Source organism: Xenopus laevis, chromosome 1S (assembly GCF_017654675.1).
Source record: "Xenopus laevis strain J_2021 chromosome 1S, Xenopus_laevis_v10.1, whole genome shotgun sequence".
Lineage (NCBI taxonomy): Eukaryota > Metazoa > Chordata > Amphibia > Anura > Pipidae > Xenopus > Xenopus laevis.
The window spans coordinates 44,448,406-44,468,049 of NC_054372.1; the positions used below are offsets into that span (position 1 = coordinate 44,448,406).

The window sequence follows — 19,644 nt, forward strand, 5'->3', positions numbered from 1 at the left end:
TATTTTTGGAGTATACAGGTATGGGATCCGTTATCCGGAAACCAGTTATCCAGAAAGTTGCGAATTATGGAAAGATTGTCTCCCATAAACTCTACTTTATCCAAATAGTTCAAATTTTTAAAAATGATTTCCTTTTTCTCTATAATAATAAAACAGTACCTTGTACTTGATCCAAACTAAGATATAATGAATTCATACTGGAAGCAAAACCACCCTATTAGGTTTATAAAAAGTTTACATGATTTTCTATTAGACTTAAGGAATGAAGATCCAAATTACAGAAAGATCTGTTATTTGAAAAGCCCCAGGTCCCGAGTATTCTGGATATCAGGTCCCATACCTGTATTCTTGTTCTTTACTGCCAAGGCAAACAATATGGTAGCCAAGAAACCAAGAATATTACCAAGAAAATTACATAATAAATAGGCTATATGTTTCCTATAATTTCTTAATTTTATGTTTACACAAAGATCAATATGCGGTGATTTTCATATTATTATATATATTACATTGTTAATGTTTTCATTTATTAGTAAACCATCTTAAGAAAAAGCTTTTGAACTAGTAGAGCAGTGCGTTCATGTGACTGTTGAAATATCTTTACACATATGCTAAAGAAAACAGAACTATTTATGACCACCTAGTAATCCAGGTGCTTACATACAACAAGAGAAAGCTTTTTTTTTCTGCATGTAGCTGTTTCAACAAGCCCATACTGAATTACATCACTTCCTAAATACTCGGTTGAAAGTATCTGTAAAGCTCAGATGAGAATTTTTTTTACAGATATATTGAAAGGAAGCAGGAAATGATTATGTTCCTGTAAGTAAGGAGCAAAGGTAAAAAGATCAAGTCGTTAAATTTAAGAAGGTAAAAAAGGGAGCATCGGAGCAGACAAAGAATACTTCCAGATACAGTTTCACTCTCTCCATTCTAGCTCGTGACTTCATTCCCTTCTAATGGTAAGTTCCTGCATGCTTTACAAACAGATTGCATGACTGTATATGGGGATTAAGACCTGGAGTGGAGAAACCTGCACTGGCTTTTTACTTACACTAAGCATAATTTTGGTATAGTTAGTTATGCCTTGTTAGAACTGTATGGTTTTATGTGGCTTTTGACTTAGCTATAACTTATTTGTAACTTCTCTTACATAAAATGCACTCTACATCATGCTCTACAAAGAAGAGTTCTGCAATCATAAAAAGCTTTAATATCATGTACAATAAACTTTATGTTTGACTTTGTAACAAAAAGGCTTAAGGGCAAGTCAACCCCAACATTTTTTGCCTAATAAGAGAAAGCCTAATTCTAAGCAACTTTCCAATATACATTTATCAAAGGGGTTGTTTACCTTCAAACACTTTTTTTCTGTTCAGCTGGTTTCAGATTGTTCACCAGAAATAAAGACTTTTTCCAATTACTTTCTATTTTCTATTTGTGACCGTTATTGTAAAGTTTCACTTTTTACCGTCTAAAGCAGCTCTGTGAAGGGGGGGGTCGCTGACTCTTTAAGCGCAGAGATACACGTGGCAATTCGGTCAGATTAGTCGCCCGGGGACAAATCGCCTCTTCTTCAGGCGACTAATCTCCCCGAACTGCCTTCCCATCGGCTAGAATCTAAATCGCCGGCAGGATGGCACTCGGATCGCTTTGTTTTCCGAAGTTTCCTCATGAGGCAACTTCGGAAAACGAATCGCTCCAAGTGCCACCCCCACCAGAGATTTAGATTCTATCCAGCAGGAAGATCTCCACATTAGTGATGTGCGGGCACCCGCCCGCGCATCTTATCCAGGGGTCGGCCCGAACTGCCCGACCCCTGAGCCTCGGGTCGGCCCGCACATCACTACTCCACATGTGTCTCAGCCCTAACTGTTTAAAATTTTACATTTAGTTGATACATTTCTTATCTTTGTTTGGATTGGATATATTGGGGTTCAGGCTCAGCAAAAAAGATGGCTCCTGCAAAATAGGGGCTCAAAATAATTCCTGAATGAGAGCCTTCACTGCAGAGATGCTCCACTTTCCCAGCTTTTTCAGGAGTCTTCTTCTGACTTCTCCTTAATATGGAAGATTAGAGGGGGCATACCTGTGTGGATCAGAGACACAATGGAGTGTGGTTGGGGCAAATTGGTAGTGGTAGTATTTCTGTTCATAAGGGGTCATTAACAACCATAAGTGAATGTGTGCAGTTTCTTATAATGCAACATTTTTTCCTCAGAATCCCAGTATCTGAGTTTAGCATGCAAGGTAAGTGTGCTTCCTATTCTTTAGGTGCAAAGTCTCTGCACCCATTGATACAAGGTGCTCTGGGAACCCTGGAGCTACTGCCTGGTCTAGTTGTGGCGGTAGTTGCTGGGCTCCTCTTGTCAAATGTAACTGTACTCGATTTGGAACTGGAGGCAGAGATGACTGATTTGCAATGAGCACAGCTATACATAAATGCAAGGAGTGCATTTAGCTGGAAGTACTTTTAATGAATGGGATTTTACAATCCCTGACTGCAGGGAACTTTGTGGGACAGCAACTGTCTTCGGGATATGACTTGTAAATAATGACAGAAGTAGGTCTCCTCCAGGCTTTTTAATCAGCTAGCCTTCAACATAGTTTCAGTAGTTAAAGCAAGTAGTGCAGATGTTGTAAACTACCAGACAGATACAGCTTTCAATTGCAATCACATATAGAAATAACTTGAAAACCAGTAAAATTTATAAATCTGTAAATACTTTTTTATTTTTTTCTGTTCTGCAGCTGTTTGATATGAGCAGTAATTCTAAAAGCTATTCAAGTGTGTTTATGCCTAAGGGCTTTTATACATTCCGTTTTAAAGCGTTCAACCACAGGGAAGCACTGATCCAGAAGCAGATCCAGATCCTCTTCAATGGGGCGTCCTCACGATGCCACATTTAAGTGGCAAATGCAGCTGGAACGCAGGATGCTGCGTTCCACTAATGTTTGGAAGTAGAAGATTTCATGCTTGAAATGCTTTTTCTTGTTAGAAAGTGACATTTGATTGATATATGACAATAAAACCACTGTTCATGCATAAGCAGAATAAAAACAGAATTAGTTTATGTACCAAATAGTGAAATCTATTGTTTGAGAAAAGCATGGGAAACATACAATGGACTATTTGGAGTATTTTTGAGTATTCCTAAATCTATCCAGATATAGATAATTGTAATTGTCTGAACACACAATTGGAGGAAAATTGCATAACATATTACTGTACTTGTAGTAAACGAGAGTCAAAACTGCCACAGTTAGTAAAAGTTAGTTTCTTATCCAATTTTTACTAACTATACAGGTATTCTAGAATGACAACACCAGAGATTTTACTATACATATAACATTTACACCAAAGTGCAAACTTTTTTAAGGTACAGATATAGGACCTATTATCTGGAATGCTTGGGACCTGGGGTTTCCAGCTAAGGGATGTTTCTGGAATTTGAATCTCCATACCTAAAGTCTGCAAAAAAATAAAAAATAAATAAACATTTACCATAACAAACCAATATGGATTCATGCAGTTACCATCAAGTACAAGGTACTCTTTTATTATTATAGAGAATAAATTATTACAGAGAAAATCAACGTTGAAAAGTGGAATTATTTGCTTAAAATTGACTCAATGGGAGATGGCCTTCCTTTAATTTGACATTTTCTGGATAATGAGTTTTCAGTTAGGGGATCTCATATCTGTAGCTTTAGAAATATTAGGAAGTGCAACTTCGCCGCACTTCGCCGCACTTCGCCACACTTCGCCAGACGTAGTTTCGCCAGGGCTCCGCAAATTCACTAAAATCCGAAGTTGCGCACAGGGGTAGCGTAAGGTTGCGAAGTTGCGCTAGCGTTGATTCGCTATATAAAGTGAAGTTGCACTAGCGAAGGCTAATTTGCATACGGCGCGAAATTCAAATTTCAATGGAGGAACACGTATCTGCACTACAAATGCCTAGAAAACCTTCAAATCAGCAAATAAATTTTTTATTTTGCCCTACACATGTGCCCACTGTCTAGGTAAGTTGCCACGAGTCAGGAAATGTAGGGGGGAGGAAGGGGAGCCCCAAAAAAATTTCTATCTTTTTCAGCCTATCAGCCATCATGTAGAAAACACGCCAGCGTTTTTTGGGACTTAGAAAAAAAATTGACTTTTTTTAAACAATCCCTATCTACTCTATTGCGCTTCGCCAGGTCTGAGGTGGCGAAGGAAGTCTAGCGTAAAAGGTAGCGTTCACTACACTGCGCAAGTTAGTGAATTTGCGTAGTTTCGTCGCTAGCGAAGATTCGCCTGGCGTAAGGTTGCAAAGTAGCACTAGCGAAACTACGCCAGCGTTCGTTAGTGAATTTGCGCAGTAGCGAAAATGCCAAACGCTAGCGAATTAACGCTAGCGTTCGGCACTTCGCGCCTTAGTGAATTTGCCCCCAACTCTTTATTTCACCCTGTCCCTAATATATTGTTTCAACCAGTAACAAAAACATACATGTTTGTCTCCAATCTATGTTATAATAGCATTAAAATGAATACTAGCTTAGAGGGAATAGCTGTAATGCAAAGCGGAAGTCATTTGTAATCTGGTGGTTTGAGTCAGAGAAGATAAAACAGAATAAGAAGCCTTTATGTAATTATTACTGCATGACAGTAAATAGGGAAGTTAGATAAAACTGTTTATGTAGTTTATTACCCAAGTTCAGGCTACTCTTGCAGGTAAAACAAAAGGCTACTGCAACATAGGGCGCTTTCTCAGTCTCCAAATAAGTGCAGATCAAGAAACTGCCCAATACTCTGATTTGTTCTTTGGTGTATCTGCACCCAGGTAAGCTGCACCAGGCTGGGTTCAGACACGTGGAGCAGATTTCAGTGTGTGTGTTCAGTCTGCACCCAGGTCAAAGCAGTGTTTCTAGACACACCAGACAGTGGAGGGGGGGGCGGTTTCTCAGCCTGCGCTTTTACACAGGCCTAGTGAATGGTACCTTTGGATGCACAGGTGAACCCTGAGGGTTCCGGGGTTCACCAACGCCCTTTTGGGGCCTCGGGCTTTCTGCTGCGGAAGCCAACAAGGTAGTGCGTAATAGGAGTGTAATCGAGGTACCGGCATGGGATGAATAGAAGGCGTAGTCAAGGTCAGGTGAAGAGTTCAAAGCAGACGGCAAAAAACGTAGTCAAAAAGATAAGGCAGAAGTCAAAACCAGGAAATCAATAGACAGGAGAAACTGAAGCCAGCTTGGGCATTTCAAAAATGGAGGAGTAACCTTTTAAGCAAGATTTGGCGACAAAATTCAAATCCGGCGCCCCTTGGTGACATCATGATGCTCGGTGTCATAATGCAGGCGTCAATCAGGTTTGCAAACCCAGAAGTGCGTGCTTGCGCACCGCCAGTCTAGGAGAGACATGCCGGGAGGTAAGGGATTTCAACAATCGCCTGGCACGCTTACAGTCTGCTTTGTTGCCTCTGGACAGATTGACATCATTGATGGAACTATGAGTTCTGAATTCAGTGGCGGAACTACCGGGGGGAGCAGGGGATGCAATTGGGCCAGGACCTGCACCCCCTCAGGGTCCCCCGGCAGTTCGGGCACTGCCGATTTCCGGCCGCATCGGCCGATTTCGGGGCAAATATTCTGGTACGGAGGGGGCCAGGGGGCCCAGCTGCACATCCTGCACCAGGGCCTGCCCCCCTCCAGTTACGTTACTGTCTGAATTGTACCGGCAAATTCTGCAAGACAATGTCAGGGTTTCTTTGTGTGAACTGAAGCTCAAGATGAAGTGGGTCATGCAGAAAGACAATGACCTCAAACACAATGTCCTACCCTGAGTTGAAGCTGTTCTGTAAGAAGAAATTGGTCCAAATTCCTTCAAGCCAATGTGCAGGGCTAATCAATAGAAACATTCCACTGCAGTTATTTTTGCCCAAGATGAAACACCAGTTACTTAAAGGAAAACGATACCCCCTGAACAATGTAGATCTCTATAAAAACATAATGCATAAAACAGCTCATATGTATAACCCTGCTTCATAAATAAACCATTTTCATAATAATATACTTTTTTAGTAGTATGTGCCATTGGGTTATCATAAATAGAAAATTGCAGATTTTTTAAAAAAAATAAAGGCCACCCCAGGGATCATATGATGATCACGTTGCACACAAACATACCAAACAAACTATACTTGTTAGGTCACATGAGCCAATTAACAGACAGAGTTCTCTCTTTTGCTTCCATACTTCTTCCTGTTACAGTTAGAGTTGTAGTATTTCTGGTCAGGTGATCTCTGAGACAGCACACAGACCATCACGAAATGGTGGTTCAAGGCAAGAGATGTAAAAGGGCAAGATTTACTTAAATATATAGACCAGTTTGATGATATTTTTTAATATGCCACTTAATATGATATTAACTATCTGTTGCTTTAATAATCATTTTGGGGGTGTAGTTTTCCTTTAAAGCAAAGGTTTACATACTTTTGGCTCATATTTGGAATATTCAATCATTTTACTTCTCAATAAATAAATGCATAAGATTATGTTTTTGACTAATTTGTTTAATTGGGGTTGCATTATCTAGTAATAGATATGTTTTGGGTAACACTTATGCAGAAATTTTTTTATTAACGTTTATTAAGTTTCAATACATAACAGTAAGAGGAAAAAAGAGAGTTTAAATGAATCAGAAAGAAAACAATTAAGAAGAGATATTTATGCCTTTTGATATATTAATACAGGCATAGGACCTGTTGTCCAGAATGCTCAGGCCCTGGGGTTTTCCAGATAATGGATCTTTCTAAAATTTGGATCTTCATACTTTAAATCTACTAGAAAATCATGTAAACATAAATAAACCCAAATAGGCTGGTTTTGCTTCCAATAAGGATTAATTATATCTGAGTTTGGATCAAGTACAAGGTACTTTTTTATTATTACAGAGAAAAATGCAATCATTTTTAAAAATTTGTATAAAATGGAGCCTATGTGAGATTGCCTTAACGTAATTTGGAGCTTTCTGGATAACGGGTTTCCGTATAATGGATTCCATACCCGGAATACAATTCAAAAAATTATTGTGCTATGGTTTGAGTACGTATGTTAGAATAATCTCCCATTCTTTGGTAGAAAGATGTTTGTATGTCTTTTTGGGTCTGCCAGGGTATTATTAGTAAACATAGTAAAAATATTACATTTAAAAGATTCACAAAATGAAATTGCTGATGTTCTTGGGTCTGCCAGGGTATTGGTATTAAAAAGTAAAAATATTACATTTCGAAGATTCACAAAATCTCAAGCACAACTATATGTAAGGCATCCACAAAGGAAATGGCTGTAACCAAGTCTGTAGTATACCAACTTTCTTTTTCACATATGTTTTTGTCTTTTAGAGCGCAACTATTCCCTTATTAAACTCATGTTAAAGTAATAACCAGAAACGATGTTGAATAACGGTTCAAAGAATTCAGCCACTGCACAGGGGACAACCTGAAGCTGTGAAATCCTTTATGTTTTTTAAGGGAAGGTAAGATATCTTTAACATAATTTATTATTCTTAATACCCAATAGCGTTGCAAGATTAGGAGTCTTGATTTAATATTATGATAGATCCCTATAAAACGTACTATATTTATAACATTCTGCCCCTTTATGTTTTTTTATTTAATACTGGGACCACCAAAATTCCTCCTGTCAGCTTTGCCTTGTCATGTTTTAGTCTCTTTGCTTCTCTCTATCTTTGTTTGTATATCTAACAGTGTCAGACTGGCCCACTGGGATACCAGGAAAACTCCTATTTGGCCCAGGTGTCAGTGGGACCTCATGCTGCTAAACATTTGGCCTATTTCGTGGCCGTTCTCTATTTCTATGAGAACAAAGAGGCTTAATAGATGGAATAATACATTATAGTATGTAAAGAAAAGAGACTATGAGAATAAAGGTTGAGTGAGGAGAGAAAGAATAATAGTATCGAGAGTGGGTCCCTAGTCTAAGGTTTTTGTGGTGGGCTCCTGGTCTAAGGTTTTTGGATGGGCCCCAGTCCAACACTGATGTCTAATTCTAATTCTATGGCACCATTTACTATACTCTAACTTTATTCCGATGTGTACTCTTAGTCCAGGGATCCCCAACCTTTAGAACCCGTGAGCAACATTCAGAAGTAAAAGGAGTTGGGGAGCAACACTAGCATGAAAAATGTTCCTGGGTGCCAAAATAAGGGATGTGATTGGCCATTTAGTAGCCCCTATGTGGATTATCAACCTATATTGAGGCTCTGTTTGGCAGTACATCTGGTTTTTATGCAACTAAAACTTGCCTCCAAGCCTGGAATTCAAAAATAAGCACCTCCTTTGAGGCCACTGGGAGCAACATCCAAGGGGTTGGAGAGCAACATGCTGCTCGCGAGCTACTGGTTGGGGATCACTGTCTTAGTCCATCTGTGTTTGGTTGATCTATTCTGCTTTGATGACTCATCTCAAGAACATAATTTACTAACATATTGCACATTCAACTCACTATAACCAGCCACAGCAGTTATAATAACAAATGGAAATATCTGTTTGGCTTCCCTTGGTTGTGGCCTGTTCATGCTTCTTAAAATGTAAAGCACCAATGTGCTGGCTCACGAATTATCCTTTTGCACTAAAGCAAATAAACTTGGTCGGCATTGTTGTCCCAAATATAAAATAAAAAATCCATATTTGTTCTACACAGGAAGAAGAATGTCTATGGAGGTTTCAGAACATACAGAAACTTCCCTACCTACAACTAGCAGTGAAATCAGCTCCACTGAACCACCTGTTACGATGGCTTCCACACTATTATTTGCAGACAACTCTGTTACTGCTTTTAAAGAAACTGGCAATGAGAGTGCTGGAGGAACAGAATTGAGCAAAATCCTTCTCTTCACTTTTCCTATTTTCATACTGATCATTATAATACCACTAATTATATTCATAGTTAAACAGAAACGGTGGAAAAAGGCAACTAAGGGTAACATTTTATTTATGTACAGTATATAAACTGTACTTTGTGTATATGTATGTTATATGTTATACAGTATATATATATATATATATATATATATATATATATATATATTAGAATTTGAACTCATCAGTGTTGTCACAAATCTTTTATTATGTAGGTATATGTTCCATTCTAACATTTCAGCTTGCAGGGAGCCATAATCAGAAAAGGCAAACAGGAATATTAACAACTAGGAATGCACTGAATCCAGAATTCAGTTCGGGATTCAGACAGAATTTGGATTTTTTCAAAAGGATTCGGATTAGAGCAAATCCAAGCATTGGTATTTGGCTAAATCGCTCATGAAGTATTTGACCAAATCCCAATAGTGGTTTCAGTGCAATCCTATAAACAACACATTTAAAAGGAGATGACACTCACATAGTAAAAGTATAATTAGCATGTACTGAAATGCTGCTTACAATTACACTTCAATTACAATTACAAGCCCCACGTGGCCTGTGATGTACTGGAAATTGTTGGTGATGTGAGAGATACATCTCCTGAAAATACCTGGCCATCCAGATTCAGTAGAAAACATTTTATAGGTGCCAATCCCTGTAAATTGAGACAAAATGCACAAGAAGGCATATTCTTGCAATTTGTCAGGATTGATAGCGCAGATTTCCCACAAGTGACAGATACTCTTTGTATACCATTGCCCTTAGATTTCAAGTCTGTTAGTGCCTCTCATTGCTGTGCATGTGGGGATGCTTGCTGGCATCTTGTACTTGCACAGATATATTTATACTTGCACAGATATATTTGTACTTGCACGGATATATTTGTACTTGCACAGATATATTTGTACTTGCACGGATATATTTGTACTTGCAGTAGGTTTACACAAACTCTCATAGATATAACTATGGCTACAACAAAAGTTGTAGCACCCTGTCACACAGGAATGGTTGTGTTGACTCCTGTTTGTTCCCAAAGCCTTGCTACTTACGTCCTATCCGTGCATTTTTACTTTTGCCACTTTAAATATCTATTACAAAAATCATACACAGACCGGTGTTCAAAGTGCAATTTTCAGATGCAAATCTCCATGTTTTTTCCCCCCACCATAAAGCATTTCCCCCAGAATTCCAGCATTATTTTGGACAAACACCAAGCTGTGTTAATGCAATTGTGACTTATGTGTCAAAATGAACTCAGTTGTGTATGTGCAAATTGGGTGCAAGTTGCAGCTTCGGTTGCTTGTAGCACATGGTATCAGTGTGTGAATGTTTTGGCACAAGTCTGCTGCAGCTTTTAATGCATGTAGGAACCCTGGAATTATCACCATGTTTAGGGTGACTGTTATTCCATTACGCAAAGGGGGTTATTTATCAAGTTCCAAAAAGTTCTCACGACACAGGGAAGACATATATACTGTACTGTATAAATGTCATAGCATCAGAGCTGCATAGTAATAGCACTATGTATTTCAGGGAGAATGTAAAACAAACGGCATGAGATTTTTTCTCCATTGTAACAAAGAATTTTTTTCTTTTTAGGAGAAACAAAAGATGAAGAAACAAAAAGGTGAGAACATGCCCTATTCTTCTTTTAGATGAGTAACGTAAAGCACTCTTGTCTAAAACAGCAACACCTATGAACCCCAGCTATTGCTATCGTCAGCTCACAGGATTTCATAGCCACTATAAACTGTTATGGAATTCTGGGAATTGTAGTTTCGAGCAGCTGTATATAAATATGTTGGATTTCATGATATAGCTGATTATTTGTGTGTTGCCATCTACTGTCTGAAGGTGACATTACAGCAGTTGTGTTGTAATTATTAATGACTGTGACTTCCAGGACTTGGTTTGTAGTTCAGTAACAGCAAAAGAACCACAGGCTGAACATCACTCCTGTAGGCTTTCTTATGCCTGTCTGTCCCCTCTCTGCTTAGTTACACTTTCGGTTATTAATTTGCCGTTTCCATTTGTCTTTTAATAGTCCTATATTTGAAGAGGACACACCCTCTGTCATGGAGATTGAAATGGAGGAGCTTGATAAATGGATGAACAGTAAGAAAAAGAATGGTACTTGTCTCAGCTGCTTGCTATTGCGTTATTTGTCTATCCTTCTCTACTTACATTGTCTCTTTTAGAGAGGCTCTAATATGCATGTTTTACTTTTAATCTGCTTTGTACATTTAGAAGCCTGCTATTCCTTTCTTAGATAATATATTCCCATGCTGTGCAACAAGTACGTCGCTTTACTTAGGTGACAAATTATTGCCTCGAGACTTCATTGACTTCAAATCCGTCTGCATGCCTATTACACAACAGTGGCATTTAGTAACACTGTTGAGAAAGTTGTGAAAATTCCCTTTTCTTTCTTTTTTTTTTTTTACACTTTGTTGTCTGAAACAAACAACAACTTATATTGCTGTACTGTTGTATAAATATGATTTTAGCAACTGAATTTATTGCTTTTTGTCTTCATTTTTTTTGGCAAGAAAAAGCACACAATTACATTTCTTGTAGCTGGCTAAATCTAAATACAGGTAAAGGAGTAATTCAGCTAAAAGGTAACTTTTTATATGAGATGTAGAGCTTTATTCTAAGTCAATTAGTCTTTATTCTGTAGAGTTTGTTTTTCTAAAAATCTCCAACTTGTATTGTCAACTCTATATGGTTAGCTTAGCCTCCAGGCAGGGCTCAGAACTCAGAATAGAACAAAAATAGAATTGGTTCTTAAAAATACATATGCAAAGAAAAATTAGAAAAATAATTTTGACTACTTGGAGTAGAACTGTTTTTTGGTTTTAGGGTCAGTATTCCGTTTAACAGCCCACTAGCCTTTTTATTTTAAGGTTGGAAGGAAGTAGCATAGACAGCCTATATCTTACAAAAAGTAAATTTAAAGGTGAAATTGAAAGATTCTTCTGAAAATGTCCTGCTCCCTGCATCGGCTCCCCTCCCCGCACAAACTGTTATTGACTCTGGTCATGCATCAAGGGAATGTGCATTGTGGGTGTGGTGTGTTGGAGGGGGTCCCTGATGACATCACTATGCATGTGCAAAGCCTTGCTGACATCACTGAATGCTTCACTGAATCCCACAAGCCTTTCCAACAGAACTGATTGGTCTAAATCAGGGTAACTCCCCCCAAAAAATCCAGGAGAGTTAAGGCCAGTGACAAAAATGGTAATTTTTTATGCATTTATCCCTGTGTTTTAGGTAGCCCAAAAAAACAGTTCCAAATAACCCCAAATCGTCCATGCTTACCTACATGGCAACAGTCTAAAGGGGTTATTTACTAAACTCCGAATGCAAAAATCACGAAAAATTTGTGATTTTTTTTTAATAAAATCAGACTTTTAAAAAAATCACGAATTTTTCATAAATTTATTAAACGCCGAGGATGGAAAAGTCCGAACCTGAAAATCCGGCATCTCAGACCTGTTGAGGTTGCATAGGTAGCATATAAGTCAATGGGAGAAGTCCCAATCATTTTTTGATGTGTGCTGGGTTTCATACAATACCCCGAAGTTTTCGGAAAAAAACTCGAAAATCGGATGGAAAAATCCAAAAAGATCATGAAAATCTGATTTTTTTTTCCCCGCAAAGCAAATTTTCTGGAAAACGTAATAATAAATAAGCGTAAAAAACTCGAGCAGATTTGTAGCAGAAAATATTGAGATAAATTCGGACTTTGATAAATAACCCCCTTAGAGTTCAAATAGCTGTACCTTTTCGTTTGTCTCAGCTCATGTTTGTATGATGTTGTTACACTTATCATGTTACTGATAGTTTACATGATACATACTCTCTTTCGCCCTCCTTGTATTTCAGGTAAACGTTTGTCCACACTGGAAGAGGAAAATAAGCTTCATGCGAGTTTATGGTATGTGTTATTCATACACTACCCAATTCTGCCACTAGATGACTCCAGCACAAAACAACCAGGCATACATTATACTAGCTAGCTGATTACTAAATGCATATACAATACACAAAAGCCATGAATATTCTGTAAATTATATCCTTATAAAAACGGTGCTTAGGAATGTCATCCATTACAATCAGTGGCTTTCCACTGAAATTAATACTGTGAAAAGTTGTGCTATTGTGTGCAGTGTGGCCCAACATGATGTCCATCTCCATCTGTTTGGGGCTCATTTACTTAGTTAGAGTGAAGGAATAGAGGAAAAAGGAAAAAAACTTCGAATTTCGAATGTTTTTTTTGGCTACTTCGACCATCGAATGGGCTACTTCGACCTTCGAATCGAACTAAAAATCGTTCGACTATTCGACCATTCGATAGTCGAAGTACTGTCTCTTTAAGAAAAAACTTTGACCCCCCTAGTTCGCCACCTAAAAGCTACCAAAGTCAATGTTAGCCTATGGGGAAGGTCCCCATAGGCTTTGCTAGCTTTTTTGGTCAAACAAAAATCGATGGATTCGAAGGATTTAATCGTTCGAACGAACGAATAGCCCTAAATCCTTCGACTTCGATATTCAAAGGATTTAACTTCGACAGTCGAATATCGAGGGTTAATTAATTATCGAGGGTTAATTAATTATCGAGAGTTAATTCATTATCGAGGGTTAATTAATTAACCCTCGATATTCGACCTTAAGTAAATTTGCCCCTATGTGTTTGTAGTAGCAAATCCTTAATACTTTTACGTTAAATGAAGACAATTATCCAATAATCTGCCTCTTACAATAAGTGTTTACATACAGTCACACACATTAAAGGGGTTGTTCACCTTCAAATTAACTTTTAGTATAATGTAGATAATTTGCAAATAGTTTTGATTTTTTATTGGTTTTTTTAGTAATTTAGCTTTTTACTGCAATAGACAAAGTTTATAGTCACCTCTGTTGTATAAGTGACAAACTAATTCAATTTAAATGGCTCCACCAATTCTATATCACCCCAGTACGATTAAAGACCATGGCTGTGACTGTTCAGCACCTATAAAAAAAAAAAATTAGCTTTTAACTGAGCAGCTCTCCAGATGGCAATTTTAGCAATATGGTTAAAAAATTTTTACTTATTAAATTACTCTAGCAAGCATGCATTGATTTGACTAAGAGACTAGTATATGAAGGGAGGGCATTGAATACTAAGATGTGTAATAAAAAGTAGCAAAAACAATATATAAGTAGCTTCATTTTTAGATGGGGTCAGCAGAGCCGGGCCACACTGCGCAGGCGCCCTAGGCAACCTGGGCCGACGCTGCGCCTGCGCAAGTTGACGCCAGCACGCATGCGCAAGTTGACGCTGGCGTGCATGCGCATGTTAACGCCAGCGCGCATGCGCAGAAGCGGTAATCAGCATGCGCACATGCGCAGAAGCGGTAATCAGCATGCGCACATGCGCAGAAGCGGTAATCAGCATGCGCACATGCGCAGAAGCATCAATCGCGTGCAAGAAGAAGGGGAATGAGAGGACCGGACATGGGGTAGGCGACAGAGCAGGTACGTGCCTGGCGCCCCCCCCAGCTTTGCGCCCTAGGCACGTGCCTACTCTGCCTACCCCTAGTTCCGGCCCTGGGGGTCAGTGTCCCTCAATTGAAATCTGGAAAGAGCCAGAAGAAAAAGGCAAATAATATAAACACTATAAAGAATAAATAATGAAGGCGAATTGAAAAGTTACACTCTATAACATACTAAGGGGGTTATTTATAAAAGTCCGAATCTATCTCAATATTTTCTGCTACAAACTCCGATCAAATCCACTAGAGTTTTTTGCGCTTACTTATTATTACATTTTCCAGAAAATCTGCTTTGCGGGAAAAAAAACTAATCAGATTTTCATGATCTTTTCGGATTTTTCCATCAGGATTTTTCATCCGATTTTCACCCGAAAACTTTGGGTTATTGCACGAAACACAGCCCACATCAAAAAATGATTGGGACTTCTCCCATTGACTTATATGCTACCTATGCAACCTCAACATCTCAATATATTCTGCTACAAACTTCAACCAAATCCGCTTGGGTTTTTTTTTTGTGCTTACTTATTTACATTTTCCCAAAAATTTGCTTTGTGGAAAAAAAAATCAGATTTTCACAATCTTTTTCCGAATTTTTCTCCCGAAAACTCAGATTTTTGCCTGAAAACTTTGGGGTATTGCACAAAACCCATCAGACATCAAAACATCATTGGGACTTCTCCCATTGACCTATATGCAACCTCGACAGGTCTGAGATGCTGGATTTTCAGATTCTGACTTTTACATCCTCGGGGTTTAATAAATTCCAAAACGTTGTGATTTTTTTTTTAAAAGTCTGATTTTATCAAATAAAATCACAAAATTTTCGTGATTTTTGCATTCGGAGTTTAGTAAATAACACCCTAAAAGTTAACTTTAAGGTGAACCACCCTTTTAACAGTAAAAAAAAAAGTACCAGATATTTGTATAACTGATATCTGGTAGCAGAGTGGCTGAAGATGGCCAACAGGACAAATACAACTGGTTTTACAAAAGATAACTTAACGGACATGCGGAGGCAAAGTGGCTCACGGATAAAAAGGTTGGGGATCCCTGATCTAAGACAATTTCCCATCAAGAAGAATAAACATAGGAGCCGTACTCAGGAGAGATCAAGTCTAAAGCAATAAGAGCAGGCTATAAACTCAGGAAACTAGGAAGATATGCTAAAGGAAAATATAATATTTCTTATAACTGCCCAATCTACCCTAGGTCAGAAAGTGGCAAATGAGAAGGCAGCTCGTTGCAGTACTTATTTTATATGTACTATATATGTGTGTGCAGCAGAACAGAGGGACTACTTGCCTTTTAGCTTTTCTCTGACTTAAATACAATAACTGCAGCACTTTCTGTGCTCATGGAATGTATAGTACATCATCCAAATTATTTTCTAAGAACTAATCCTTATGTTTGCCAATTGTATCAATTATCTATTGGTTTTCTGTTTGCCAGTAATTTTATGGAGCAGACTACATATGAATGGTTTAAGTAAAACATACAAAGAAACCATAAATACATAAGAGATGTCACTTGTTATATTCCACTAGACAAGTATTATGGGACTGAAAAACAATAGCAAATGAGACTGGCACCCATAATACATTGCCAGACAATTTTCTATCCTTCTGCTTGCTCTAAGGGATTCATTAAAGGCAAAATCAATCCTTGCATCAAGCGCACACCCCTGTTGCTAGGCAATTATTTTATAAAGATTACTAGAGCACAGCTAGGCACAGTCTATGGCAGCCTGTACAGAATCTTTCCATTCTCATTGCTGCTCTCTCTGTACTAGAGAATGGTGTCTGCTAATGAACTAAAATTCTCAGCCCTGCCATGGTTTCAAAGCAGTTCTAATTACCTGGATACGCACGTGCTTGCTTATATCCAGATAATATCCAGTTCTGTTTTATTAATGAATTATCTACATGTGCATTATATTGTCTCTTCCTAATGAATAAATAAGTCAAAGTAGATAAATATGAAAAAAATTATATCCATCAATTTCAAGCTGTTGTACAAGAGAGTTCCACCCAATTCCTAGTTGATGTAGTAGTTGCTTAATAAATGCACTAAATAAACAGGGAAGTGATATTAGTTTTGTCTATTGGAAACCAATTACTCTCCCTCCTTGTTGGTGCCACAACTGCCCTTGCTACATACCCTTACTTACTTGTGCACCTAGTGCTACTTGCTCACTTAGGATCTTTCCTATTCTAACTTTACCTACTCTAAAGGTGGCCATACACGGGCAGATTAAAGCTGTCGACATTGGCCCTTTAGACCGATTCGCCAGCTTATCTGCCCATGTGTGGGTGCTCCCGACGGGTACTCCCGATTGATATCAGGCCAAAAACCAGCCTTTTCAGATTCATCCGATATCGCCCAGCCGTTAGTGGGCATATCGGGTTAAGATCCGCTCGTTTGGCGACCTTGCCAAAGGAGTGGATCTTATAGTGTATGGCCACCTTAAACTGTCCTTACTTAAACTGCCAGGAGATGTTATTCTGGCCACACCCTCCTATCAAGTGGCTTTACTTGGGCGGTGCACCTCTTTTTATACCCCTCTCTGTCCCACCTCTGGTGGCTGGAGTAAAAACTACACTTAAAATTAGATTAAAGAAATCTGCTGCCCTCTAATGGTGATTCACCAATACACAAACATATATACATTTCACATACATGCACATTTTGTCACACAAAAAGATTACATTCCCGCACACAGCACTCACTTTCCACCCCATTACAAGTTTTGCCTATGTTCGTCTATATGTGACTTAATTGGGGTCATCCGCCATAATGATTTTCTGTTTGCATGGTCCAGCCAATGTTTTACACACAGACTGACATTCAGAAGTGTGTGTGTTATTAGCTCCTATAAACATACCGGGCTTGTGCCCTAATTCACCTGCCCTAATTTGCTGCTCCTGACTGATGGGAATTTCAGCCAATATGATGCTTTCAGTAATCGCTTTAGAACTTGGAGCAATGGGTAAAGAGTTACTATTGCATGTCAACTTGTGACACAGGGAGTCAATAAAAAAAGCATTATAACACCACTTTTATGTTCTGTTTTGTAGTGAGGATGAATTCTGATTAAGAATGGAACTTACCCAGCGCAAAAGGACTTTCTAAGAAATCGGAGACAGCCACAATGCCTTCACTTTCACTGCTGTGACTGATTCATTGGACAGAAGCTTTGCCATAATGAATTATACAGGTTTCTGAGGACAGACAGATGGTAGATCCTTTCTTTAAATGCTGTATATAGCAATAAGTCAGTATAACATCTTTATATATGTTTAGAAAACAAGACAGCAATTGTAGGTGTTATTGTGGCTTTGGATACATTATACGTGAAATATTTGATCATATCTGCATTCATAATGCATGTCAAGAGAGCTACATTGTCTGTGTTTGAGTATAAGGTACTGTAAATACAAAGTGTCATATTATTTCAGGGCATAAGCAAGACAGCATGTATTGTAAGCCCTGGCTTCTCTTGTGTTGGTCTGTATGTGCCGTATGAGAATGTGAATGTATGAACATTTTAGGGGTCATTTATTACCGCAAGTGACAAAGTGCAATTTCAAGTACAATGTTATTTTCCCAACAATTCACCATTTCCCAGGTTCCTAGAAGTCAAGTGTTGTTGTAGTCACCTGGGGGAATCAAAATGAAAGCAATTGCACTCACACTTGGGTACAACTGTGCTGAAAGTCTGGCTTATTTGACCAGTGTTTAGCATGAGAGTGACAAGTGTGACCAGTTCTTTAGACACAAAAGTACTGCACCTATTGATACAGGGAGCTGTAGAAATCTTGGAGCTACTGCCTGTAAATGTCCCATTATCTCTGTCTTTCTCTGATCTCATACACTCTCTTTGCCTCTTGTAATCATCTCACTGTAAATTCATAAAAGAGGAAATTGTCCTACGGGATCACGGGAGCAAAGTAGAAATCCTGTGCCAAAACCAGAGAAACATGAGTATCCCTCCTGACTCTTCATCCCAAAACTGCCAGCCATAGATTTGTTTATTGGTGTAAAATATTCTTTCTGAAGCTCTGAATTCACATTTCATGATATGCCTATGTTTACATTTTGTTTGACTATATACCACTAATGATTTATAAAATAAAGGTAACAATGGTACTTTGCAATAGATACTGTAGTGTGAAAACATGGTGCCAAAGTGAATTTCAAAGACAAAAAGAAATATGGCACAGCCAAAACGGTGCACAGGGTATTCCATCTGCACATAATTGCAAACACCTAAAGAAGTAATTGGTACAAGAAAAGTCAAGGTGCAGAAAGGGCCAAGTGATCACTTCTTTGTGAAGAAATCAGATTCTGGTAAGGTACAGTATACCAGCTGCACGCAGAGGTTTCTGTTCATCTCATGTATATGGGGCCAAAAGCATGTATACACTGACACAAATACACTGCAATGAAACCTATGCGTATGAGCAGGCAAAGACTAAGCTAAAATAAAATAGGTGCAAATTAGTTCTGCTTTGCCGAAAAGTTTGCAAAACTCTGAAAAAAAAATATTTTGACGTGCAACCATTTTAATACACGTGACTCTTTTGTCCAAATGTATTAAATTCAATGGGCATCAAAATAATTGAAGAGCGACAATTTTGAGACGCAACTAATTTTTTCCACGGCGAATTTTCACGGCAGTTTTGTGAAAACATTCTCAGTCGGAGAAGTGCGGAAATTCGCCCATCACTAGTGCAAATAGGACAAGGCATACACCCATGGACTTACTGCAACGGAATAGTACAACAGAAAACTGTCTAGGCACTAAGCAAAGGCCAAGAATCAGGACAGTAACAAAGCGGTTTGACAAGTAATGCAGAAATCAAGGTGGCTAGATGTACAGTATAAACAAGCACTGCGCTCAGCCAGGCCCGGACTGGCAATCTGTGAGTTCTGGCAAATGCCAGAGGGGCTGCTATAGAAAGTCACTTTTTAGTGGGCTTGTGTGGGCTGTTTGGGACTCTGTGTACCTGAAATGCCAGGGCCTATTTTAATTCTCAGTCCGGACCTGCGCTCAGTCTCTGGTGTTCTTTTAAAGCCGACGAATATAGGTCCAAAATATAAGCATGCAGATACAAAGGTGCATAAGTGCACACAAAAGGCAACCTATGGCCAAATACACATGCCCACAACCAAGCGAGTACAAT

At 38.6% G+C, this 19,644-nt stretch overlaps 1 protein-coding gene across 4 annotated transcripts; it reads left to right on the forward strand.

The window, feature by feature from the left end:
• Window positions 1–745: 745 nt before the first annotated feature.
• LOC108706659 (transmembrane protein 154-like) lies at window positions 746–18,607 on the forward strand. 4 transcript variants are annotated; one of them, XM_018243260.2, is made up of 7 exons: window positions 746–962; window positions 7,380–7,513; window positions 8,701–8,979; window positions 10,518–10,545; window positions 10,963–11,048; window positions 12,807–12,858; window positions 17,536–18,607. In XM_018243260.2, exons 3-7 carry the CDS (start codon window positions 8,709–8,711, stop codon window positions 17,549–17,551), a joined length of 453 nt encoding a protein of 150 aa, XP_018098749.1. In that variant the 5' UTR covers window positions 746–962; window positions 7,380–7,513; window positions 8,701–8,708; the 3' UTR covers window positions 17,552–18,607. The 4 variants fall into 4 exon arrangements, with proteins under 4 accessions (XP_018098749.1, XP_041435481.1, XP_018098750.1 ...); XM_041579547.1 differs by having other exon boundaries at window positions 10,963–11,033; XM_018243261.2 differs by lacking the exon at window positions 12,807–12,858.
• Window positions 18,608–19,644: the final 1,037 nt, after the last annotated feature.